The following is a 26,655-nucleotide window of genomic DNA, read 5'->3' as shown; positions in this document are numbered from 1 at the left end:
ATAAAGGCTCATCTAATCTAATCTACCGTATTTTCCAGTGTATAAATCGCACCGGAGTATAAACCCCTAATGAATGGTGTATTTTCAAAATTTTCCATATATGGTGATACCTTGGCTTACGAACTTACTTGGTTCCCAGCCAGAGTGTGTAAGGTGAAAAGTGTGTATCCCAAAAATTAACTTCCTATAGGAAACCATTACAATAAGAATAATCCGTTCCCAGGTCCCCATGAAACGTAATTTTCTACTTTTTCTGAGCCTTTAAACTACACAAAATATACCTTATTTTATGTATAATAAATGAGCTATAGTATTATAACTAAAGAAATAAACTATACAGTGTAATAAAGCAAGTTTCATCAGCATTAAACACTTGATAAGGAACATAGCCTTCTTCTTTCACCATCTTGAGGAATGATCATTTTTCGGTACTTTCTTTGCAATAATTTTACCTAGTTCCTCATCAATTGTGTTCTGTTTAGCTGGGTTGATAGCTTTTTGTATCAAGTGTACAGATGGCTTGTGCGGGTTATTTGCGGAGCCTGGTTGATGGGAATTTTAACCTTGCAGTCTACACTCTGCCTTTCAACTATCAAAGTTGAAATCCATTTTCTCACTCTCTCTCTCTCTGTCGTCTGTCTGTCTCTTTAAGGTTTAAACCACCTCCCCTCACTGCTGCGTTCTTGACCAATCACGTGGTTTTAACCTGGGGGCGTGGAATAGAGGACAAAAATGAGCCGGCTGCCATTTTCTTGCTCCGAGAACCGGCTCGTTCGCGAACGACACATCACTCATTGTGGCGCTCCGTGTGTATCCCGAAAAATAGTTTGTATGCCAAGGTAAAATTTTCATAAATTTAACGTTCGTAAACCGATAAGTTCGTAAGCCAAAGGGTTCGTAAACCGAGGTATCACTGTATAAGGAAACGGAGGGGAGTCCAGTGGTGCATTCAGGTGCGCTCAGTTTGGTCGAGAACACATTTTCAGTTGTAAACCAAGGCATAATTTTGTTTTTTTTGAGATGTTTGAAAACCAAGGTTTGACTGTACTACTAAAGCCCTGCAACGCTGAGCCTGCTGGGGTTTACCTTCGCTTCTTGTCTGAGCGCCGTCAGCGTGCCGGCGGCGGTTTCCGTCGTCGCCGCTCGGGCATCCTCCCGCTCTGCCTTCTCCTCCTCTGCCTTCTTCTCGGTGGTCACCGTGGTGATGATGTCTTCCCTGGCGTTGCCGGCCATCATGTCGCTGTTCTTCATCAGAGTCTCGTGGTTCTCGGCGATGGGTGCTGGAACGGGACGGAAAGACGGATGAGATGTGGGAAGGTGGCGGGCGTTTCGTTAAGACCTAACTTACCTCCGTCCAAGCTGCGTGACATGTTGTAACGTTTGCTGGCGGAGCGCTCGAAAAAGGGCGCAGGGCGAATGATCTGCGAGCTGGCCCGGCGAGTTTGAGCCTGCGTCCTGCCGCTGTAGCGGAACTTGGAGCCGAGGGTGAGGAACTTTTTGGGCGGAGCCTCGGGTGACACCAATCTGTTCAAAGTTCACACGTTACAAATGTCCGAAGCGTTTGATTCAACTGTATTGCCGCCATATGCGGGGATGCATGTGGGAAATTAAAAAAAGGGCGCCATCTTGTGTCTGAAAATTGGGCCAAATTCTAAGCTGCCGCTGCTCACCCATAGAAAAACGTATCCTGTGACTGTAAAGTGACCTTGAAAGATTTGAAAGGCACTTTGAAATGGAAGGTATTATTATTTATTATTATTATTATTATTATTATTATTATTATTATTATTATTATTATTATCTCATCTCATTTTCCGTAGCGCTTATTCCTCATTAGGGTCGCGGGGGTTGCTGGAGCCTATCTCAGCTGTCTTCGGGCACGAGGCGGGGGACACCCTGAATTGGTTGCCAGCCAATCGCAGGGCACACAAAGACATACAATAGTCACTCTCACACTCACACCTAGGGACAATTTGGAGTGGTCAATCTGCCCGACATGCATGTTTTTGGAGTGTGGGAGGAAACCGGAGGACCCGGAGAAAACCCATGCGGGTCCGGGGAGAACATGCAAACTCCACACAGGGAGGCCGGACCGGGACGCGAACCGGCGACCTCTGCACTGTGAAGCCGTTGTGCTAACCACTCGACTACCGCCCCTATTATTATTATTATTATTATTATTATTATTGTTATTATTATTATTATTATTATTAGGTAATGCACCGAAACAAATGCGAGGTGATTATGGCTCGATATCAGTAAGACAAGATGGCAGACGACTAAAGTTAAAACTTCTAATGGAAAACAAATCGTTTTCAATTGCTGTTGATTCATTAGCTATATTAACAGAAGTACGTCATATGTAGCATGTAGCAATATGCGCTAATCATAATAGACATGTGCCGGTGCTACCGCAATGGAGTTACAAAGTTGCGCCAGTGGCTGTCAAAATGTGTCAATGGCGCAAGGGGCCCAAATGAATCCCTGATATGAGCGCTGGATGTGTGGAATTGCTCTTACCTAAAGAAGGTGTGGTGTTCAACACAGACCTTCCAAAGCCGTTTGGCAGCACGGTGGTTGGGAAGCTTGAAACCAATGGTGCTTTCAAACTGCTCAAACTTGAAACCATTTTTCAAATGTGATCAAATCGACTAAAACAAGTGAAAAGATTCTGATCATAGAAGTTTGAAGAGTTCTTTACTTCGCCGGGTCGTATTTTGATGTAGAAGTTGTTCCTCTTGTAGGAGATCTTGAGGATTTTGGGCCAGGCGAAGCGGTTGATACGCAACCTGTCCCTGTAGATGAGGAGACCACTGGCACACACTCCTAACATGATCTCCACGCCTTCCGAGTCCTAAGAACAAACACATCGGAGGATGATAAATGGCGCACGGTGCTACATTATGTACGGGACAGAACGCACTGTTATCAGGATGAAGCAGGGAGGTGGCGAGTGGAATCAAGCAAATGGTTCTGCAACCTCAAAGTAGGACTCGAGGGGGAGCCTTAGCGACAATGGCGGATGATATTATGCTCCCGGGTGGAAGCTAGGGGAGAATCCATCCAAAGCGGGAAGTCGTACAGCACAGGTGTCAAAGTCACAGGTTGGGGGCCAATTCTGGCCCGCCACATCATTTTATTCGGCCCGCGAAAACAAATCCAACGAGTGAAATTTCATTAAGTCCAAACCAAAATTTCAAATTGTCGTATGTAAACCACAATCCCAGTCATTTTTTTTTACTTCAAATTTGAAAACTAGTTAACTCATTCACTGCCAGACATGTGGAAAAATGTGTCAGCTCCAGTGCCAGGGTTTTTGTCATTGTCATTAATATTCCAGGACCTACATAATATTGAGTTTTAGGACTACATAAGCCTTCAATACAGCATTAGAAACCTTAAGACTCTCTTCCTTCATCAGAAAAAAAAGAGTTAGTTCCTAAATTATACGGGTCTGGAGTTATACGACCTTGAAATGAGAGCGGCTGTCCAAAATACAATGCAATACAGACACTCCCCAACTTACGAACGAGATGCGCTCCGAACAGTCGTTCGTAAGGTGAATCCGTTCATAAGTTGATTCAGTGCTATATTTTGTATGGAATGTATGTTTAAGACTTATGTAAGTATGTTTAAGTTCATCCTGTCTACTTGATATCTAATTTACAAAAGATTATTTTCTTACAGACAGTGTTTTTTAGGTGTAAGAAAATCTGTTGTATGTTTAAGGTTTATATAAGTATGTTCAAGGCTTGTATAAGTAACCTGCATTGGTTTGTACTGAAAAATAAACATTGAATAAAATATATGCTCGATAAAGATATGTACATGTACAACTGGAGAGAATACTACATGTTACAACAAAAATGGTCGTATGTACCGTTGTTCGTAACTTGAATGTTCGTAAGTAGAAACGTGTCTGTACATACATATTGGTTTATATAGCACTTTGACATCAGCTGAAGCTGGAAGTGAGCGCTAACATGGAAAAAAAGGGAAATGCTGCCCCCTTGTGGAAGGGAAAAAAACACTGCCAGAGGACTTGGCCAGCGCTTTATCAGCACCCAAGCATGAAAAAACAAAACCCGAACAAAGGAATGGTGCTCTACGTCATATTTTCAATTCCCGAATAATTTCGTGAATGGCAATGAATGAGTTCATTCATTTGTTGTGCGCTCTACATGTGATATGTGAAGAGGATGAAAAATTCTAATGGCTTCCCTAAATTCATAACCCCCCCCCCCCCCCCAAGAGGAAACCGTAACGACAACGTGACCCGTGGCAAAAAAAATGAGTTTGACACCTTTGTTTTTCCAGGGATTTTGAAACGCGTCTTCAACCACATGCACATGTGGAAAGCGCACATGCGTACACACAATAAGCAGCCGCTTACCTCTCCCTCGGCATGAGCCGAGCCTTGATAGAGACGCCCTACCAACTTTGCGTTTGGTGAGAGGGGAGACAAAAGAGGAAGGCCCGTCTCATACGCTGTGTAACTTCTTGTCAATTATCAACAGGGTAATACTACACCGGACATTGATAGCGAGGAACGGCGCTAGTTTATCTACTAAGGTCATCTGTTATAAATGCGTGAATGTAATAATCTCTCGCTCGGTTGTATTTGACTGCTGATAAGAGATCCACGTATAACGGCGTCGTGGCAAAAGATGCTAACTCGGCTACTCGCAAGCCAAAGTAGAAAAGGTGAAATGATGAGTCAGCAGTGCAGTAGCGGTGGTAGTGATGGTGCAAGTGAGGCATCGCAGTGGCAGCCATGACTGCTCATCGTGGTAATCCAATGGATGTGATGCCCCAGTCTTGCTTGTTTCTTGAAATAGCGCCACATTAGTGTTTCACTTGACATTAACTCGTTTACTGCCGGACAATGTGCAAAAAGGTGTCCACTCCAGTGCCAGGATTTCTGTCATTTTCACTCAAATTGCAGGAGTTTTAGGATGACATAAACATTCAATTCAGCGTAAGAAACCTTACACTCTTCATTAATCAGAAAAAAAGAGTTAATTCCTAAGTTGTATGGGTCCTGAGTTATCTGAGCTTGAAATGGGGGCGGTTGTCCAAAATACAATACAATAGATGCATTTTGATTTATATAGCGCTTTACCAAAAACTGAAGCTGGAACAAAGCGCTAACATGGAAAAAAGGGAAATGCTGGTCCCTTATGGAAGGGAAAAACATTGCCAGAGGTCTGACCGGCACTTTATCGGCACCACCCGCAAGAAAAAACAAAACCCGAACAAATTCGGGAATGGTGCTCCATGTCACACTTTTCAATTCACGACTAAATTCGGCAATTGTAGCAAATGAGTTAATTGGACAGGATACATTAAAATTATTATTATTATTAATAATAATAATAATAATAATTTACAAGCACCTTTCTGAACACTCCAGGATGCTTTACAATTAAAAGAACAATATAACCATAAATAAAATGATATATAATAAAATATCTCAATAAACTAGACCATGAATGCAATTATTATTATTATTATTATTATTATTATTATTATTTGATTGGATTTGCCTTTATTAGTCTCGCAGTGAAGAAATTTACATTTCAAAGCAGCAAAGTTATGAAAGGAATGAAAGTAGAAAAACAAAATACGTGAGCTGCTGGAAAGGCAGCCACTCTCACGACGCCATTATTATTATTATTATTATTATTATTATTATTATTAATAATAATATTATCAATATTATTATTATTATTGCTAACGTCTGCCATTAAGTTGACAAAAAATACATGGGCCCCCTCCAATTGTGTGCATTCTGTTTACCTTGGCATGGTGGAGATCCACACCGTACATGGACAGTTTCTTTGCATTTTCCAAGAAATGCATTTCGGCTTCAGCAGGAGTCATCCCTCTGATTGAACGACAACATATGAAGAACATTGAAGAAAGGACTGTGAAAAGCAGATTAAAACCGGAGAATGTAATCAATTTCAACAGGAAGCGGACCTAATTTGGTCGTATCACATAAACGGCAAAGTCAATCAATTTCCTTTTGTTGTGATCGTGGACGTTTTTAGCCGAATCCCCAACCAAGCAGCTGTGAGTGTGTCCATTTTTTAGCAAGGATGGTCTTTCGTGAGAGCCTCACACTGACTGCTACTGCGCTGCGCCCCTCGACCGCATTGAATTAGTCACAAAGCGTTGCGATGCAAAGGCAATATGATAGGCAACCTAATCAGAGATACAATGAAGAACCGATTACCGGTAGTTCCAACCTTATAATTTACTATCAAATAAAATTAGCTCCCCCCTGATGAAAGGAGTCGTCTATTTCACATGGATGTTCTCCTCTGTCATCTCACCGAGCTCAAAATCCTTACTTGTAGGTCTTATGGAGCTCCATGACTTTCTCCTCCAGCTCTTTGGTCTGGTTGGGTGCCAAGCGTAGTTCGCTGATGTAGTCGCTGCCCAGCTCCTCCGGATCAAAGTCGCCCACCTCCGACTGCGCGGTGTACGAGCCCAGAACGGTGTGGGTGGCGAAGGAACAGGGGAGACGGCCCGAAACCACGTCGTCACGAAGCTGCAGGCACAGGTAGTACCTAGGAGGATGGAAAATGTCATTTAAAAAAAAATGTCAAAGAAGATTTTACTCATGTTGTGGCAGTGAAAATCCAAGAAAATATCCAAAAAAGAAACACGCCAATGCACCTTGTGATATCCTCGGTCAGCTGGGAGGGGTCAGGAGGGTAAAACTTGACGTTAAAAGCAAAGTTCCAGGAACCATCTGTGAAGCAAAAGGAAGTTGGAATAGTTTCATCGAGCGGCATTTACAGTACAGTGAGACCTCAACTTACAAACACCTTATCTTACAAACTTTTCGTCTTACAAACGTCAAATTTCTGAAAATTAAACCTTATAATAAGCACTATTTTCATAATACACACCCACCACGGTTGGCGGAGTGATCTTCGGCGGACGCACACGACCGAACAGCACCAGAGGTTAAGTTACCAACAGTCCTTCAACGCCATCAACGACCATCAAAAAGGTAAATAAAACTTTATTTTACAGCACAGTTTATTTCTTTAATTACAGTCCTCGTGTAATGTGCCTCTCTTTCCAAACAGCAATTCCGTTTGACCTTCGACCTCCAACGCCATTCCATCAAGCCATAAATGACCATCACAAATGTAAATAAAGTGACTTTATGATACAATGCAGTGTATTTCTTTCATTACAATACAATAGCACATTTATTATGCATAGAATAAGGTATGTTGTGTGTAGTTTTAAGGCTTATTTAGTTGAAAAGTATATTTTATGGAAACCCGGGAACGGATTACTCCCATTTTAATGGTTTCCTATGGGGATTTTTTTTTTAGATACACACTTTTCGCCTTACACACTCTGTCTGGGAACCAATTAAGTTAGTAAGTTGAGGTCTCACTGTATTCGTTTTGCTTGTTGCAGTAATAGAGTTGTGAAATTGAGGCATGAAAAAGCGTTATTTTGGTTAGACATAAAGACACATACTCCGGATCTGCTTCTTCAAGTCCTTGGTCGGATCCAGCCAATTCTGCCAAAAACAGATGGGGGACAAAAAAAAAAACATCAAGTCCTATTTTTGAAACCGAAGCAAGCGACACATGTTGTTGACATTGGCGTTTGTCACAATACCTTCTGTTTCTCCACATCTCTGTACGTGATGCCAAAGTAGTCCTTCTCCAACAGATTAAGGTGATCGCAGACTTTGTCAAAGAGAAATTGACCTTTGACCCGTTTCTGCGAAGGGGAGAACAAACATGTAATTGACGTTGTGTCAACCGATGAGTGATCTCCGGCGCATCTAATTTTTGGCTTCAGTGTTTTAAACAAGGGCGTGGAAAATCCGACTGGACCCTACGCACCCTGCCCACCACCTTTTCTAGCTACTCCCCTCAGGCAGGCGCGACCGTTCCATTTGCACCAAATCCAGCAGACATTTAAACAGCTTCTTCCCCGGTTGCCATTAACTCTTTAAACAGTAACCCAAAGAGAACTGTATAGTGACTCCATTTTTCTGATGATGATACTAGTGCAGCGTGTTCTACCGGAGACAAATTCCTTACGTGTTCTACATACTTGGCAATAAAGATGATTCCGATTCACCTTTTTTTTTAACACAAAAATTAATAAAAAATAAAATACAAAAATGAATTAAGCTGCACTCCAACACCTTGGCGCCTTGACTGTGGAGGAGAATGCAGCGGGAAGTTGTTTCGCAAATTCGACTGTGGTAGGAGTCTTATTTTGAAGGTCTCCCGAGCAAGTAATTTAATTCGCTGCCATTCCCGAATTTATTCAGGAATTGGAAATTGTGACGCCATTCCTGAATTTGTTCCGTTTTTTTTTGGGGGGGGGTGGGCTGGGGGGGGTAGTGGGGGTTGCCAATAAAGCGCTGGTCAGACCTCTGGCCAGGTTTTTCCCTCCCACTAGGGGGCAGCATTTGTCTTTTGTCCATGTTAGCGCTTTGTTATAGTTGTTAAAGCGCTATTTAAATCAATATGTATGATTTGTATTGTATTTTGTACAATCGCCCCCATTTCAAGCTCAGATAACTGCAGACCCATATGACTTAGGATTTAATTCTTTTTTTTGTGATGAAGGAAGAGAGTCTAAGGTTTCTTATTCTGAATTGAATGTTTATGTTTTCCTAAAACGCAATATTCTGTGGGTCCTGGGAGAAAATGACAAAAACCTTGGCACTCTAGAGGACACTTTTTTTGCATATCGTCGAGAAGTGAATGAGTTAACAATCGGCCCACATGTGAACATAGTAAATTACAGAAAGGTATTTTTGTTTTTTGGGCGTGGGTCTCACCTCCACATTCAAGGTGTAGTCAGAACCATCCAGTAGCGTCACTTTACATTGCATGATCTTCACTTTCTTCCCTCCTTTTAAAGGAGACCTGGAGAGACGACTGGTAGAAGACTGGTGGGATTCTTGGTCTTCTTCTATTGTCTCCTGATGGGTGAAGATCATACGTATTTTAGTTTCTCAAAATTAACACACATAAAAAAAAAAAAAGACATCTAGGTGGGGGTAAAGTGAACTCGCATTGTATAGATCAAGGGTCACCAGCGCGGTTACCCCCCGATGATCACATGACGAGCTCAAGGACAAATAGATCACTAATAAAAATGTAAACATTAGCTTGCCTGTTCATATCTATCCATTTCCAATTTTTTTTATGGGGAATCATGAACGTAACCAATGTCCTCAGAATAAATTAAGATATACAGTAAAGTCTCGTTATATCGATATCGGATATATCGATAGTCCCGGTTATATCGATACTATTTCTATGCACGCACGGAGAAAATTACATGCAAACAGGGTCGGATATATCGATAGTCCCGGTTATATCGATATTTTTTCGGACTCCCTTGAATATCGATATAACGAGACTTTACTGTAGTAATAAAAAAAAAATCTGCGGTAACCTGAGAAAATAGGATTTAGCAAAAATATTAATCACAGTGCTACTAGCGTTTTGCATTTATCAGCACCCAATAAGTAGCTCTAAGATTCCAAAAGGCAAGATAAAAAAAAAAATGCACTTGTTTTTGCTTTTAATTTGAGTAGTTAAATTACGAATAATGATTGGAGGACAGAAACCCGATCCAACTTCCACTTTGCTAACACTTTACAGAGACATCTAGAACAAACCAGCCGTTCTGTCACATGTCTGGCAGCTAAAAATAGAGCCCGCTTCTCCAAATGAGTTCCTGTCTCTACATGATAATCAAATACTATTCACAGAAGCTTTCAATTACAGGTCCAGGCCAAAACATCTGGATCAATCTCACAGAAAACTACTAAAAAAATAAAATTTGTATTAAACTTGGATTATGTCATTTTTATTAGTCTATGTTCATTCATATTCAATCTGTAAAAACAACTCTTGCGTCATTCCGTCCTGGCACGAAAAGCTCCATCGCTTGGCTCAGTGGGTTTGAGCACTAAAACTTTTTTTCTGCATTCAGCACTTGAAAATGGGACACTGACCAAAACAATCATCATTCTTGTACTTTTGCTCAATCTTCAGCCAAAATATGACACAATCACAGAAAAAAAAGGACAGCTGCATCCTCATACCAGACACTGTTACCAGGAGTGTGCATTTCATTTTTGGCAGATGAATTGCTTTGGTAAAGACGATAAAATACAAGCGTCAAAACCTGAAGACAAAGTTGTGCACCATGTTCACACGTTTGCATTAGTTAATGACTGAAGAAATATAGTAAGATGATACTCTGATGGAAGAAAGTATACAAAGATGTATGATTTTTTTAGAGAAACTCCCCGGAAGAATGTTGCTAATTTTTTTGTGGTTCTTAAACAAAGATTTTTTTAATTAACATATAAAAATATGAACCACTATAGTGCATTTTGTTTTTCTACTTTCATTCCTTTCATAATCATCCTTTCCTGCTGTGAAATGTAAATTTCTCCACTGCGAGACTAATAAAGGCAAATCCAATCCAATTTCTGCAATTACATTAAAATAGCACATTTATTATACATAAAATAAGGTATATTTAGTGTACTTTTAAAGCTTATTTAATAGAAAATTATGTTTAATGGGGACCTGGGACCGGATTATTCTCATTTTAATGGTTTCTTATGGGAAATAAATGTTTGGAAGACGAACTTTTCGCCTTACACACACTTTCTGGGAACCAATTAAGATTGCAAGTTGAGGCATCACTGTAATTATAATTTATAAATGGCTATTATCGTATTATGATAAAATACAAAGTAACTAAAATGATTTGTATTTTTTTTTTGTTAACATTGCAAAAGATATATAAAAACACAAAAAAGTGACAAATAAAAAAAAAGACAAAAAGTTGGTCAAAAATAAAAATTATTCCTATATGACATTTTAGCGCCATTTATTTACGTTCATTAATTCTGTTTCATTAATCTTGTTTTTTTTATTTGAAAACATTTGAATTTAAAATGTCACGGCTCCAGTCAGTCCGCATTTGCACCTTGCGGAAAAATACGATTGGTTCGCCAGTCCAATTGTGTTGCTAGGTAGAACTGAAAGGCGGCTGAGTTTGTATAGAATCCTAACAACCGTGAAATGCACTCAGGTGACTTCTTGATTGTTCCTTTTGAGAAGTTAAAAAATGTTTAGAAGTGAATCGCAAGACTAAAGTCCTTGAACATCTCCCTCGGTTTTTGTCATGTGTTCCTCTGCATCTGCTACAGGCATGGAATGATGACCCCCCCGAGACCCCCACCCCACTACCTCTCATACAAAGGCACAAATGACTCACGTCGATCCGAGATTTACGAGCAAGATAGGATAGAAATGTGTCCACATGACCTGTTCTTTCCTGGCCGGCGTGCTGTGTCCAACGGCGGCAGGAAGTTGCTCGAGTTGGTTCTGAGGCGAAGCGGGTTCAGCGGCTGCTTTCGGGTTCTCCCCGGGAGTCGCTGCGCTATTCTCTTGCTGCTGCTGCTGCTTGGCCTCAGAGTCTGCGCCTGATTCGGTTGTCATGGTAAATTACGCTGGAGCGGAAGAAGAAGAGGATGAGTCAGCTGACCACTTAAAGGACAACCGATGTCATTTTTTTTGGTTTCTTAACTGACATCAGAAAAACGTTTTATAGCATCTCAAATACCCAAAACACGCAGTACGATATTTTTATTCAAATGCAAAACACCAATAAAAATGACTTAAAGTGTCCAAAATCTGCTAAAAATTGAGCTGCGAATCGGGCATTTTCAGAAAGTCCCGCCCCCAGTTCGTGATGTCACGCCAAGACGTCTTGCATTGCTGCAGAATCAAAACAATGGCTTCAGATTCTGAGAATATGCTTTCTTGTTACACATCCAGTTATGAATATGATTCAAATAGTTCTGAAGAGGAAAGCATACATGTTTGCAATCGATTAAATAATTTATTTCCGTGCCATTTTGAGGCAACATTGGGGGGAAATGTCTCACCCAAAAAAAGAGGCCCAAAATGGCAACCTCATGTGGCCACCTCCGTTTCCACAGGCTGATAAATTCCTTATTGGAGCTTGGACGCCCTCTTCTAGCAGCTTTTGGGTGCAACACGAGGTTGTCAGACCAAACAAGTACAGCAAAATACATTGACGTGATGGAAGGACTGCTACAATGTGTCTTTTTTTTCGGTCAGGGGCGTTCCTTTAGTGACGTCACGTACGGACTCGTCACCAACTCAGAAACAAGACTTCCTGAATATTCAGCGCGTCTTTTAAAAGGTAAAATATAGCTATATGCGGTGGAATCTTATTAAAATACGCTCAGTAGAAGTCATTTGAAGCCATTTTACAAATTATGGACACAACTTGTCGGGAGATGTCGGTTGTCCTTTAAGGGTTACGTACGGCGCACTCATTTTGTTTCTGCTCGCTGTTAAGCGGATTAATAATGTGTATGTATTGTATTGTATTTTGTACAGCCACCCTCATTTCAAGATCAGATAACTCCAGAACCACATAACTTAGGAATTAACTAACTGTATATTTTTCCTGATAAAACAAGAGTCTACGGTTTTCAACGCTGTATTGAATGTTTATGCAGTCCTCAAACTCAATATTCTGTGGGTTCTGCAATTTGAGTGAACATGACAAAAACCCTGGCACTGGAGTGGACACATTTTTTTGCACATTGTCTGGCAGTGAATGAGTTAATACAGGACTTTATATTGACCTATGGATCGCGACAATACTAGTGTCAGTATTTCTTTTTCACGCAATACTAAAGAGACCAAACAGATGGGAAGAATTTAACAACCTTTTAAACTCTCAAACTAAAGCATATTAAACGCGTATATCAATGTCAAGGCTACAAAAACAAATAAAGTTCCACTTCTGAAATAATCATTGAGGATTTAAAAGTGGCTGTAAAATACGCCGCGGGCATTTATAGCAATTCTCAAATTGCTTTTGCTGAATGGATGTAAATTTCCTTCCTAACATGCCGTTTGTAGTCAAATATCATTTCCAGGCGTCTGCAGGAAGCAGGAAGTGATCAAGTCACATGATCAAAACGGCATGGCAGATAACCTTGGCCTTCCTATAAACTATGAGGATGGAGAATCGAGCATCCCAGCAAAGACAGAAACGCGGGGAGGGGGGGGGGGGGGGGGATAGCTTGAGTCACAAAAGCCAACAAAGCACACAAGCCATCTTGTGCATGAACCACAACAGCCATTATGCGTCAAAGAAAGATGCATTCAGCAGCCATTTTAAGATGGTATAAAGAGAGGAAAGCGATCCAATTCAACAACGACAAAAGTCGCGGCAGTCTTGCGCGTCGACAAGGCACTTTTACAAATTGCTGGAGTGTGTTGAAAGCAGAGCTCAGCGTTTATCACTTTTGGAATTTCAGCATGTCCGGATAGACATTCAAGTGGTCAACAAATGTCAGCTTTGCTTCATTTTCATCATCTGATAGCACAGGTGTCAAAGTCAAGGCTCAGGGGGCCAAATCTGGCCCACCATGTCATTTTATTCGGTCCACGGTGACTATTTTTGAATTTGTTTTGAGATTATTTGTTAAGTATTACTATCATAATAATATAATTTGATTTATAAGCGCCTTTCAAAACTCTCATGGTCACTTTACAGTCACAGGATAAGTATTTCTGTGGGTGAGCAGCGGCAGCCACATGCGCCAGCGTTCACACAACCCGGAAGTAACTCAAATAGATGGGAAAGTAGCTAGCTAATAGATAGCCAATAGATAGCTATAGATAGCTAGCTATCCAGCCAACTAGTATATAATATATATATACATAAACATATGCATAAACATAATATATAATAATAATAATAATAATAATAATAATAATAATAATAATAATAATAATAATAATAATAATAATACATTTGATTTCCAAGCGCCTTTCAGAACTCTCAAGGTCACTTTACAGTCACAGGATAAGTATTTCTGTGGGTGAGCAGCGGCAGCCACATGCGCCAGCGTTCACACAATCCGGAAGTAACTCAAATAGATGGGAAAGTAGCTAGCTAATAGATAGCCAATAGATAGCTAGCTAGATAGCTAGCTATCCAGCCAACTAGTATATAATATATATATATACATAAACATATGCATAAACATAATACAGTAAAGTCTCGTTATATCGATATTCAAGGGAGTCCGAAAAAATATCGATATAACCGGGACTATCGATATATCCGACCCTGTTTGCATGTAATTTTCTCCGTGCGTGCATAGAAATAGTATCGATATAACCGGGACTATCGATATATCCGATATCGATATAACGAGACTTTACTGTATTTAATAATAATAATAATAATAATAATAATAATAATAATACATTTGATTTCCAAGCGCCTTTCAAAACTCTCAAGGTCACTTTACAGTCACAGGATAAGTATTTCTGTGGGTGAGCAGCGGCAGCCACATGCGCCAGCGTTCACACAACCCAGAAGTCACTCAAATAGAATAGTAAGACAAATAGATAGAAAGCTAGCTAGCTAGCTAATAGATAGCTAATAATAATAATAATAATAATAATAATAATAATAATAAATTTTTATTACATTTACATTACATTTGAATTACATTGTTAACTTTTGCCGTCTATAATGGTGCACTAAAGTTTTCTCAACGACTTTTTCGTGGGATAAAAACGTCTCATAACGTCCCACTTTTTTCAATTTTATTTTCATAAATATCTGACCCATTCATATAGCCACGTATGTTTTTATTTGGCTCGTTACATCATATTTCGCCTTCCCAATGGAGATCGAGAATATTTGAATATCAGAAATTCAATCAAAAGAAAAACACCATAAGTGGGTTTAAATAAAGATTGTGTGACGGTCTCATGACGGCAGACAAGAAAATGGGTCATTTTAAACCAAACTAATCAAATGGCACAAGATCTCCCTTCTGTTTGCAATTCAGGCCACTTAAAAGCACTTTAGGGATCTGGAAACTCTTAATCCAAAAGTCCAGACCCGGCAACATGGTTTCCGATTACAGTGGCAAGGATTGTGCGTGGCAGCTGTCAGCCCCCCGACGGCCATTACTCGGGGAGGGGCCGCTTTGCCATTCGACTGGACTGGAGTGATGTGTCAGAAAAACCTTGGCCATGCAAACTCCCGGGAGGGCCCCAGCTGTGTTGTACGCGGGCTAATGGCACTGAACGCAGATGGCCGTGCCTCATCCTCTGCATATGTGAAGTGATCTAAAATGGGAACTTTCAAAATGTCCGTTCAGCCACTAGCAGTGACACGCTAGGTGAGGCTGATGTCATGTAGCCGTACGTATACACTGTACATCAGGGGTGTCAAAGTCATTTTTTGCCGCGGGCCACATTGTAGTTATGGTTTCCTCTCGAGGGCCGTTATGAATTTGGGGAACCCATTAGAATGTTTAAATCCCTTTAAATACAGTAAAGTCTCGTTATATCGATATTCAAGGGAGTCCGAAAAAATATCGATATAACCGGGACTATCGATATATCCGACCCTGTTTGCATGTAATTTTCTCCATGCGTGCATAGAAATAGTATCGATATAACCGGGACTATCGATATATCCGATATCGATATAACGAGACTTTACTGTATTACATATAGAGCACACAGCAAATTAATGAATAACTCGTTTTCAAATCTCAAGTCAAGAATAATGACTTTTATTGTGGTTGACATCCAAAAATATCAAATTTTGGCTCAGATTTTAGCAATCATCATGGAATTTAACAAGTTTGATTTGCTTTCGCGGGCCGAAAAAAATGATGTGGTGGGCCGGATTTGGCCCGCGGGCCTTGACTTTGACACCTGTGCTGTACATGAACCTACAATGTTTGGAGATGTTTGACAAATATCCGATATACAGTGATACCACGGTTTACAAAAACGCTTTAGCTAACGAATTTTTCACCTTACGAGCATTAAATTCGTGAGAATATAATCCTGGCAGACAAACTAGTTTTTGGCAAAGGAACCAAACCACACAGCGCCACACTGGCTGGCGGACTAATTTTCGGCGGATGAACACCAAACCACACAGTCGAACAGCGCCACGGTGGCTGGTGGATGAATTTTCTTCACCCCCTTCCTTTGAGTGCAGACGTGGTTTGTTATCGAGTGGAATACTTTTGCTATTATGGGACCGAAAAAGACCCCACCACAGGCTAGTGTTAAGCCGAAGAGGACACAAAAGAAAATTACGGTCGAACAGAAGAAGGAGATCATCGAAAAACATGAAGGAGGTGTGCGTTTGTGTGACTTAGCGTCCTAGCACCGGTATGCTAAATCGACTATTGCTACCTGTGGCTAAAGGTGTTTCTGTGTTGTCTAAGCAATGGGCTCAGGCAATAGAAGAGGTTGAAAAACTTCTGTTGATTTGGATTAATAAAAAGCAGAAAGCAGGGGACAGTGTGGGTGAGGGTATTATCGCCGAGAAAGCACGGCAACTTCACTCAAGAGGCAACTACATCAACGACCATCACAAAGGTAAATAAAACGACTATTATTCAGCAGTTTATTTCTTGAATTACAATCCAATAGCACATTTATTATACATAAAATAAGGTATATTTTGTGTAGTTTTAAGGCTTATTTAGTCAAAAATTATGTTTTATGGGAACCTGGAAACTGATTATTCTGATTTTAATAGTTTCCTATGTCCTTTAAAGGACAACCGACCCTTTAAAGGACAAGTTGTGTCCATATTGTGTCCATAATTTGTAAAATGGCTTCAAATGACTTCTACTGAGCATCGCATATAGCTATATTTTACGTTTTATTTTTTATTTTACGTTATTTTAGATGCTATAAAACGTTTTTCTGATGTCAGTTAGAAAACAGTGATGTCGGTTGTCCTTTAAGTGGCAATTGTGCGGGTATTCAATGACTTGAGATCAAGCTACGCTACGGGATGGATGCAAGGATGCAAAAGCACATCCAGCGAGTGAGTGGCACCCTGACCACGCCTACCCGCACTGCAGATCACAAACAGCCTCACAAAATGTGTACAGTTCTGGCCGCCTATAACCTTGCACACCCCCACCCCAACCTCCAAAAACACAAAATCACACACACCGCCACGCTGAGTTCCAACCACAGACGTCAATCTGTATCAAAGTTGCTATCGACATTTGCTTTCTTTCACTTCTTATTCTTTCGCCTCGAGGCTAACATCAAACAAGCTAGCTCACCTTTCAAAGCACAGCGTCGTAGCTTCAGCCACACGTCAACTTTTAGCTTCTTATGCTAACGTTTCAGACAGACAAAATGACTTATTTGAACGCGGCTTTCCGGACGGGAACGTCACTTGGTGTCACTAACGTACGTTCACGACCCTGAAAGCGGCGCATCTGACGTGATGACGAGATTCCCTGTCCGCTTTTTACCGTGACGAAACAAACACACAAAAATGGTGATTAAAACGGGTTTTCATTACCACAACCGTTCCTTGCGGTGGCTGGTTAGGCGGGTTGCATACGCCGTGTGTCGGCTTGTGTTCCGTGACAGCTCCGTTGCTCTACCGCGGTTCGGTGTCCCTCCGCCCTCAGCTCTCAGCGGCGTCCGTTCCGCCGCAAGGAGAATTGTGGGAAATCGAGGCTGTCTCTCAATCTTGCGCGCGCACGCACGCACGGAAATAAACGAACGAGGCGGATTTTCATTATCTTGCACGCGCACGCACGCACGAAAATGAAAGAACAAGGCAGATTGAGTGCCTTTCAAAAGGAAATACGTGACGTCATCAAGGTGCCTCTCATCACGCGGTGCGTTGAGAGGATAGGGCAAAATTGGAATATGCATGATCATCGTGGTCTTTTTCAAAATTCGAATATGCATTATGAATGTGGTCATTTTCGAAATCAAATCTGTAACATACAATATACATTAATATATACATATGCAGTGATACCTCATCTTACAAACTTAATTGGTTCCCAGAAAGTGCGTGTAAGGCGAAAAGTGTCTTCCAAACATTAATTTCCCGTAGGAAACCATGAAAAACATCAGTCCGCGATTCAGATAGTTTTAGGCCAGCAGAGAGGGAATGGCCCAAATGTCATTGAAATGGTCGCCTCCGATCAAAAAGTAGTGTCATCAAATTTAACCCGCAGGCAATGATGACAAATGATAACACTAGCAGTAAAGTACACGTGTTAACTGCATTTATGTGCTGGCTCAGCATAACGGCACAGGACATGTGATGTCCAGACTGTGCTAAGCTTTTGTGGCTGCTTAAGTCGTCACTTTTGTTTTCCATGCTGCACTTCCATGTTCCTGTTCCTGTTCCATCGCGTTGATGTTCAGCAGCCAACCTTGACCTAGTTATAACCGGAACTAGCCATCTTTATGGCAACGTCTTAGTGCTGGTCAACACATCCACTTGGACAACATCACAGTGTACAGTGATACCTTGGCTCACGAACTTAATTGGTTCCCAGACGGAGTGTGGAAGGCAAAAAGTGTGTATCCCCAAAAATAATTTCCCATAGGAACCCATTAAAATGAGAAGAATACGTTCCCAGGTCCCCATAAAACATAATTTTCTACTTTCTAATTTTCTAAGCCTTAAAAATACACGAAATATACCTTATTTGATGTATAATAAATGTGCTATGGTATTATAATGAAAGAAATTAACTGTACTGTATAATAAAGTCATTTTATTTACCTGTGTGATGGTCGTTGATGGCTTGATGGAATGGAGTGTCCGGTTTCATCAGCATTAAACACTTGATGAGGAACGTAGCCCTCTTCTTTCACTATCTTGATTGATGGGAATTTTAACCTTGCAGTCTACACTATGCCTTTGAACCATCAAAGTTGAAACAAGTCCAAATATCACTGTCTCCTATTCATTTTGTCACTCTCTCTCTGTCGTCTGCCTGTCTCTTTAATGTTTAAACCACCTCCCCTCACTGCTGCGTTCTTGACCAATCACGTGCCTTTAACCAAAGACTGGGGGCGGGGAATAGAGGACCAAAACAAGCCAGCTGCCATTTTCTTGTTAGGAGAAGGGGCTCGTTCGCAAACGACACATCACTCATTGTGGCAGCTCCGTTTGTATCCCGAAAAATAGTTTGTCTGCCAAGGTAAAAATCTCATAAATGTAACGTTCGTAAACCGAAAAGTTCGCAAGCCAAGGGGTTCGGAAACAGAGGTATCACTGTACATCGGATCACACCAGTCAACATGGAAAAAAGGGGAAATGCTGCCCCCCCCCCCCTCGTGGACAAGAAAAAACATTGCTAGAGGCCATGGACAGTGCTTTATCAGCACCCAAGCTCGAAAAAACAAAAATCGAACAAATTCGGGAATGGCGCTCTACGTCATATTTTCAAATCCCGAATAATTCTGTGAATGTCAGTGAATTTTCCAAAACCCCTTTGTGAGTGAGGACTCCGAAAAAAATCGATTTGTTGTGCTAAACAAATAACCGACGGCACTCCGTTCTAAATCGACAGCATTTCCCAGCTTCCTTGTTTGTATTTTGCCTCCAATGAATCAAAGCTACTGCCCCCTGCTGTCCAAGCGCTATTCAGCAGGCAATTCAGCGAGCACACAAATGGCAACATTAAAACCTCATTTTGGATAGCCACAAACTGGGCCAAAGGTCTTCTCGGTATCCCCGTCATCACTTTGGGAAACGGGATGTGAACACACAGTCAGCATAAGGAAAGCGCGTCTTATCACAAAGAGTTATAAAGAATGTTTTTGCAACCTTTGGAAAGTGACTCGCTCATGATTGGGATTGTCAAGGAAGCCGTTTTGAAGGAGTAGGCGGTGTTGTAAAAATAACTCAGTCCGAGGAATGATTTTAGTCTAACATGGAGTTTGCAGATGTACTTTTTACATCAGAGAACATTTACTCTTCAATGAACCTAGCATGGTTGCTGTTGTTTTTATTTTATTTTATTTTATTTGTTTTTATTTTTTTTATTTTTTATTTTTTTTTTTTTATTTTATAGCCCCCGCCTAGTACCCGAAGATGGCTTGGATAGACTCCAGCCCCCCCCACCCCTGAAACCCTAATGAGGATTAAGCGGTCTGGGAAATGGGTGGATTTAATATTTAATATTTAATATTTAATATTTTATTTTATTGATTTTATATTTTATATTTTTACATTATACATTTTACATTATTTGATTGATTTTATATTTTTTATTTATTGTATTTTTATACTTGGACAAAAATAGTAGCCGTTTCCAAATGACAAGGCCACGTCCTATGAAGTAACCTTTGCATGCTGGGGTGTTGCCTCCACTGACCGCATAAACCGTGGAGATAAAAAATCTTCATGATTTCCACTCAGCTGCACGTGTGTCCAACCGCAGCGGAAACAAAAATGCAGAATCTGTCACTCGAGGGCTGTAAATAAACTACTCGCGCTGTCAAATTCCGTAAATGGCCCAGCCTTTTATATCATCGTCAAGTGATCCGTCCTACGCAGGTGTTAAGATAACACCCCTCACAAACGGCTTATCTCACCACTCGGTACGATGGGGTTATAAGGGTAATCTCCCACGGACTATGAAGGCATCACGCACACTACTTTGACTTCGAACTGCTTCGTATTCACATTACGACGAGCCTATTATCTTGACTTTTGCACGTCATTTACATAATAATAATAATAATAATAATAATAATAATAATAATAATAATAATAATAATAATAATAATAACTCTCATAGGTGGACGACTTGTTAGCACATTTTTTGAGAGGTTCATTGAATTCCTTTGTGGAGTTTGAATGTTCCCCGTGTGCCTACGTTTTTTTTTCGGGTGTTCCATGATGACCTTTATTTTATATGCTCCTCATTTATCTTCTTCTCCACCTCCACCACAACGGCAGCCATATAGATTGCGACCTGACGTGAAAACGCCATTGATCGGCATTTCCAAGATGAGCGGTGAAAGACCAGGCGGATCGCCTTCAAAGCGGACAAAATCGCAGCAAAGTAAAAGTCTGAAGACACCCGGCGGTTAAAAACACGACAAAATACCGCACTGTGGGCCAAAATGGGAAACAGGGAATTCCCTGCCTTTCAGTCCCCATAATTATAAACTTCACGGTGTCTTAGTGGACTCCTGAGGAACGGAGGAAAAAACAGTATCGGAGTGCAAGGATGGGCCACTGGCGGCATGTGTCCGACACCATTTTTGTGTTTCCTAACTGACATCAGAAAAACGTTTTATAGCATCTAAAATACCCAAAACAGCTAATATTTTTAGTCAAATGCAAAACACCAATAAAAATGAGTTAAAGTGTCTCAAAACTACTTCAGAACGACCTCAGAAAGTTTCAGTTTCAGAAGGTCCCGCCCCCTTGTTCGTGACATCACGCCAGGACGTCTTGCCTTACTCGAGAATCAAAACAATGGCTTCAGATTCGGAGAAGATGCTTTCTTGTTAGTCATCCAGTTATGAATATGATTCAAATAGTTCTGAAGAGGAAAGCATAAATGTTTGCAATCGATGAAAGAAGTCCTTCCGTCTCATTTTGAGCCGTCAGGACTCCAATGTAGCATCCCAGAAAATGCACAAGATGGCGCCCAAGCTGCGTTGGAAATGGGCTGATTTGTCTGCTGGGAATTTGCGTCAACTAGTATCAAATAGTAGTCTTGGTGCAACACACAACGATTCACCATCGCGTTATGTATGTAGTTTTCCTTCTAATTTCGCTATCAACACGTTGTTTTCAGATGGAAAAAAAGTACCCAAAATGCATTGTGTGTCGCTTTTGCGGTCAGGGGCGTTCCTTCAGTGACGTCACGTCAGGTATCGTCATCAACTCGAAAACAAGACTTCCTGAATATTCAGCGCAAGTCTTAAGACGTAAGGTGGAATCTATGTAAAATACGCTCAGTAAAAGTCATTTGAAGTGATTTTACAAATTATGGACACAACTTGTCAGCAGGCGTCGGTTGTCCTTTAACTGGGCAGACAAACAAAGAAAAAGTCTCCCCCACTTGCACACCCTAACTTCAAACCCAAAGCCAGGATGGGTGCCACAATAGCCCTCACGGAATTTGCACCTCTTTTATCTCGCTGGCCCTGTACATTCACCTTCGTCGGTCACTTCACTCATAAACTAGCAGACGCTCCACGTGTCCATGTCACAATAAAATAAAAAATGTCTTGTCAGTCAATAACTTTCTTCCTTTTGATCCATTCACAGTTTCTATAGCAACGAACGGAAACACACATGTTGAGCAAACCCATTTCTACAGGAAACATTTGATCAAGAATTTGTGTAAGGAGAGAGAGAGAGATAAAAATGTCCACTCAGTACTGTCAGTCAACAAAGTACAATCGAAATACAACAAACAAACAATGCTTTAGACACTAGAAGGCTAGTGATGCTAACGCCCAACAAATATTCATGGTTGAACATAACAATAAGCGACATATTTACTCACTAACTATCAGGCGATGTGCAAAAATGTGTCCACTCCAGTGCCAGGGTTTTTGTCATTGTCACTCAAGTTCCAGGAACTAGAGAATATTGAGTTTTAAGTCGACATAAACATTCAATTCGGCATTATGCTGTAAAATAGTTCAAAAGTGCTTTAAAAAAAGTTGCTTTCTTGACTTAGAACGGATTAAACATTTTTACATTGATTATAATGAAAAGTGATATTTCGGTTTTCAAGAAAATTGGTTTTTGAACAGGTTTCTAGAATGAATTTTGGCCGAAAACCGAACTTTCACTGTATTTTATCATAGAAACCTTAGACTCTCTTCTTTCATCAGAAAAAAAGACTTAATTCCTAAGTTATATGGTTCTGGAGTTATCTAAGCTTGAAATGGGGGCGGCTCTCCAAAATTGGTTTAGATAGTGCTTTAGCAACAGCCGAAGCTGGAAAAAAGCGCTAACATGAGAAAAAAAGGGGAAATGCGGCCCCCTTGTGGGGGAAAAAAGCATTGCCAGAGGTTAGGGCTAGCGGTTTATCGGCAACCAAAGCATGAAAAAAAAAGGTGAACAAATTCGGGAATGTCGCTCTTCGTCATATTTTTTAATTCCCGAATAAATTTGGGAATGGCAGTGAAAAAACATTCACAATTACATCAAGGGACGATTATGTTACATGAGCCCACCATGCATGTTTTTGGACCACGGGAGTACCCGAAGAAAACCCACACAGGCACTTGCAGAACATCCAAACACCTCAAAGGACGGCTAGGACCTGCCTGGAATCGAACCCATGACCTCTGTACTGCGAGACAGATGTCCTAACCAGTCTATTATCTACCGATCGGTTACTTTGATGCATGTTTAACACTACATGGCCTCGTAAAATCATATCGAGCCACCTGTTGACGTGCCGTGACAAATGCCTAAATACGTGAGTCTATTTCGCTCTTGTGAATAAATGAGGACTCACCATTTCACATTCCAGGAGGGCAGGAAGGGTGGGCCATCGAGATGGTGGGGGTCGTAGGTCACATCATGCAGGCGACGGCACAGCAACATAAGCACACATTAAAAAACAAAATCAGCAGTATTCAAATTCAACAGTAGCCAAAATGGAACTGTATAGTGCCACTTAGCAATTTTTTGACGATGATACTAGTGCAGCGTGTTCTACCGGAAACAAATTCTTTGTGTGTTCTACATACTTGGCAATAAAGATGATTCTGATTCTGATCACATTACGTATTCATGCCCACAAGTAAAAAGGTATAAAAACAAGCAATGTAGCAACTCGACACATACAATGATTGATGTGCATAATCTCTTAAACAAATAAGTCAATAAGTCAATAAGTAAGTAAGTAAGTAAGTAAGTAAGTAAATAAGTAAGTCAATAAGTAAATAAGTAAGTCAATAAGTCAATAAATAAGTAAATAAGTAAATAAGTAAGTCAATAAGTCAATAAATAAGTAAGTAAGTAAATAAGTAAGTAAGTAAGTAAATAAGTAAATAAGTAAGTCAATAAGTAAGTAAATAAGTAAGTAAATAAGTAAGTAAGTAAGTAAGTAAATAAGTAAGTAAGTAAGTAAATAAGTAAATAAGTAAATAAGTAAATAAGTTAATAAGTAAGTAAATGAGTTAATAGGTAAATAATTAAATAAGTAACTAAGTAAGTAAGGAAGTAAATAAGTAAATAAATAAGTAAGTAAATAAGTAAGTAAATGAGTTAATAGGTAAATAATTAAATAAGTAAGTAAATAAGTAAATAAATAAATAAGTACATAAGTAAATTAATACATTAGTAAACAAGTAAATAAGTTAACAAGTAAACAAGTACATAAGTACAGAAATACATAAGTAAATAAGTACACAAGTAAATCAGTAAATAAGTAAATAAATACATAACTACATAAATACCTACTTACCTACCTCCTTACACACATACAGAAATACATAAATACCTACCTACCTACACACGTTCATACATACATACATACATACATACATACATACATACATACATACATACATACATACATACATACATACATACAAAATAAAAATAAATAAATAAAAAAAGTTGATACCTGACTTGAAAAAAAAAGCCCTCCTGGCTGTGTTGGGGTCTCCTTGTCGAAGAAAGGAGTCAGCACCTGTAAAGTCAGCTGCATTCACTTTACAAACAGGAGGAACCAAGCCGGCCTTCAACACGCCCCCCGCATAACCTCAAAAACGCCCCTCTGTAGTGCTTCAAACAGGCACTGCCACCGCCACTCACACTTGGGACTAAACTATTTCAAGGCGACTTGAGGGGGGAAAAAAAAGGAAAGAAAAAGAAAATAATGCACTTCAGCTTTCGTCCACTGGATGGCAGTGCTGCTGCGAATAAGATCCTGTATTTATACGTCATCGAATAGAGAAAAAAACCCGTCCAGACACATTCATTCCATTTGCTGTTCTGCGGTTAGATGACACATTATATAACAGTTAGCAAGTCATGTAATTGGCAGTCATTCCAGGAGTTTTGATATACTGTACAGTACAACAGAACGGAGACTTTAAGCATATCGCCTGTCTGTTTTCCACTCCGTTTTAAACAATTATTATTAATAGCATGTACGAACCAAAAAAACTTTTCCCTCTCTAAATTCCACTACCATGACCAATTTCAAAATAATATTAGTTTAATGTCTATAAAAAAAATGAGAGATTTTATATTTGTAAAAAGTATCAATATTCTTGTAACTGACTAAAGTACCTGGCTGGCAAACTATTTGCTATCTATTATCTAGCTACCTAGCTGGCTATCTATTAGCACATGTAGCTATGTAGCTGGCTATTTATTAGCTAGATGGCTATCTAGCCAGTTAGCTAACTGTCTAGTTGGCTATCTATTTGCTATTTATTGGCTATTTGGCTAGCTATGTAGCTGGCTATTTATTAGCTATGTGGCTGTCTAGCTAGTGAGCTAATTGTATAGCTGGCTATCTATTAGCTAGCTGGCTAGCTTTCTATCTATTAGAGTTACTTCCGGGTTGAGTGAACGCTGGCGAATGTGCCTGCCGCTTCTCACCCGCAGAAAAACCGATCCTGCGACTGTAAAGTGACCTTGAGAGTTTTGAAAGGTGATAAAAAATGAAATGTATTAGTATTATTATTATTATTATTATTATTATTATAACTGCAAATCCTCGTGTGTGTGTGCATATAATTAAATGACGTTAGGTGGACAATGAGTGTACACTCTGCTAACATGCTAACGGGGCTAACAAGTACACACTCGCCACGTCGGGTTGCTTCTTTTGGCATTTTTTTGGACTCCGTGAAGTGCTTACAAAATGTAAAACAGTAAATTAAGCATTTTTTTCCTTTTTTGGGGGGTTTGTAAACACCTCATGTGAATAGTTATACATACATACATACATACATACATACATACATACATACATACATACATACATACATACATACATACAATACAATGCTAGTCCCACGGTTAGCTTGTATTTGCACTGCATAACTGATTAAATAACCACACAATTAAACACGCCCCCAAACTTATTTGATCTTTTAATGCTTTTCCATGATATAAGTGAAACTATTTGGCTCAAACAATCTACTTTTGCATTCGCTTGTGCAAAAAAAAGGACAGTAGTGTTAGGGGGAAGAGGGGCCAAAAGGGGAAGGACGGTGTGGATTGTTGTAGTTCAAAAGTTCATCCACCATGTTGTGAAGTGTGCGGATAAGACGCCCCCCCCCCCCTGCCCCTCATGGAGGTCCACGCCAGCTCCTAAATCAAGCGTCTACCTGAGTTTCATCTTGATACGTGGAGTTTGATGCTACAGGTATTTCAGTCAGTCGTCTTCCAGTAACAAGCGACAGAATAAACGGTAGAATCCAATACAGTGATACCTTGGCTTACGAACTAAATTGGTTCACAGACAGAGTGTGTAAGGCGAAAAGTGTGTATCCCAAAAATTCATTTCCCATAGGAAACCATTAAAACGAAAATAATCCGTTCCCAGGTCCCCATAGAACATAATTTTCTACTTTCTAATTTTCTAAGCCTTAAAACCACACAATGTATATATATATATATATATATATATATATATATATATATATATATATATATATATATATATATATATATATAATTTTATGTATATTAAATGTGCTATGGTATTATAATTAAAGAAATAAACAGTACAGTATAATAAAGTTGTTT

General features: G+C 40.0%; 1 protein-coding gene across 8 annotated transcripts in view; it reads right to left on the bottom strand.

The window, feature by feature from the left end:
* The window catches only part of LOC148891165 (band 4.1-like protein 3), a 38,733-nt gene extending 20,993 nt beyond the window's left edge, over positions 1 to 17,740 (bottom strand). For 2 of the 8 annotated variants that reach the window (XM_089008964.1, XM_089008971.1), the window contains exons 1-13: positions 17,449 to 17,740; positions 11,355 to 11,539; positions 8,837 to 8,980; positions 7,654 to 7,758; positions 7,510 to 7,552; positions 6,685 to 6,760; positions 6,357 to 6,575; positions 5,800 to 5,887; positions 4,394 to 4,438; positions 2,702 to 2,854; positions 2,521 to 2,618; positions 1,349 to 1,524; positions 1,087 to 1,280 (exon numbers count right to left, since the gene is read on the bottom strand). In XM_089008964.1, coding sequence (XP_088865090.1) covers positions 1,087 to 1,280; positions 1,349 to 1,524; positions 2,521 to 2,618; positions 2,702 to 2,854; positions 4,394 to 4,438; positions 5,800 to 5,887; positions 6,357 to 6,575; positions 6,685 to 6,760; positions 7,510 to 7,552; positions 7,654 to 7,758; positions 8,837 to 8,980; positions 11,355 to 11,528 — 1,515 coding nt within the window. In that variant the 5' untranslated portion in view covers positions 11,529 to 11,539; positions 17,449 to 17,740. The remainder of the gene's footprint in view (positions 1 to 1,086; positions 1,281 to 1,348; positions 1,525 to 2,520; positions 2,619 to 2,701; positions 2,855 to 4,393; positions 4,439 to 5,799; positions 5,888 to 6,356; positions 6,576 to 6,684; positions 6,761 to 7,509; positions 7,553 to 7,653; positions 7,759 to 8,836; positions 8,981 to 11,354; positions 11,540 to 17,448) is intronic. The other 6 variants (XM_089008966.1, XM_089008967.1, XM_089008965.1 and 3 more) reach the window with 5 other exon arrangements.
* Between the last annotated feature and the right edge of the window lie 8,915 nt (positions 17,741 to 26,655).

The sequence above is a fragment of the Hippocampus bargibanti genome, linkage group LG11, assembly GCF_051943395.1.
Source record: "Hippocampus bargibanti isolate YZ-2025 linkage group LG11, ASM5194339v1, whole genome shotgun sequence".
Classification (NCBI taxonomy): Eukaryota; Metazoa; Chordata; class Actinopteri; order Syngnathiformes; family Syngnathidae; genus Hippocampus; species Hippocampus bargibanti.
Note: the sequence above shows the minus strand (reverse complement) of the source record. Positions and strands in the feature narration are given on the sequence as shown.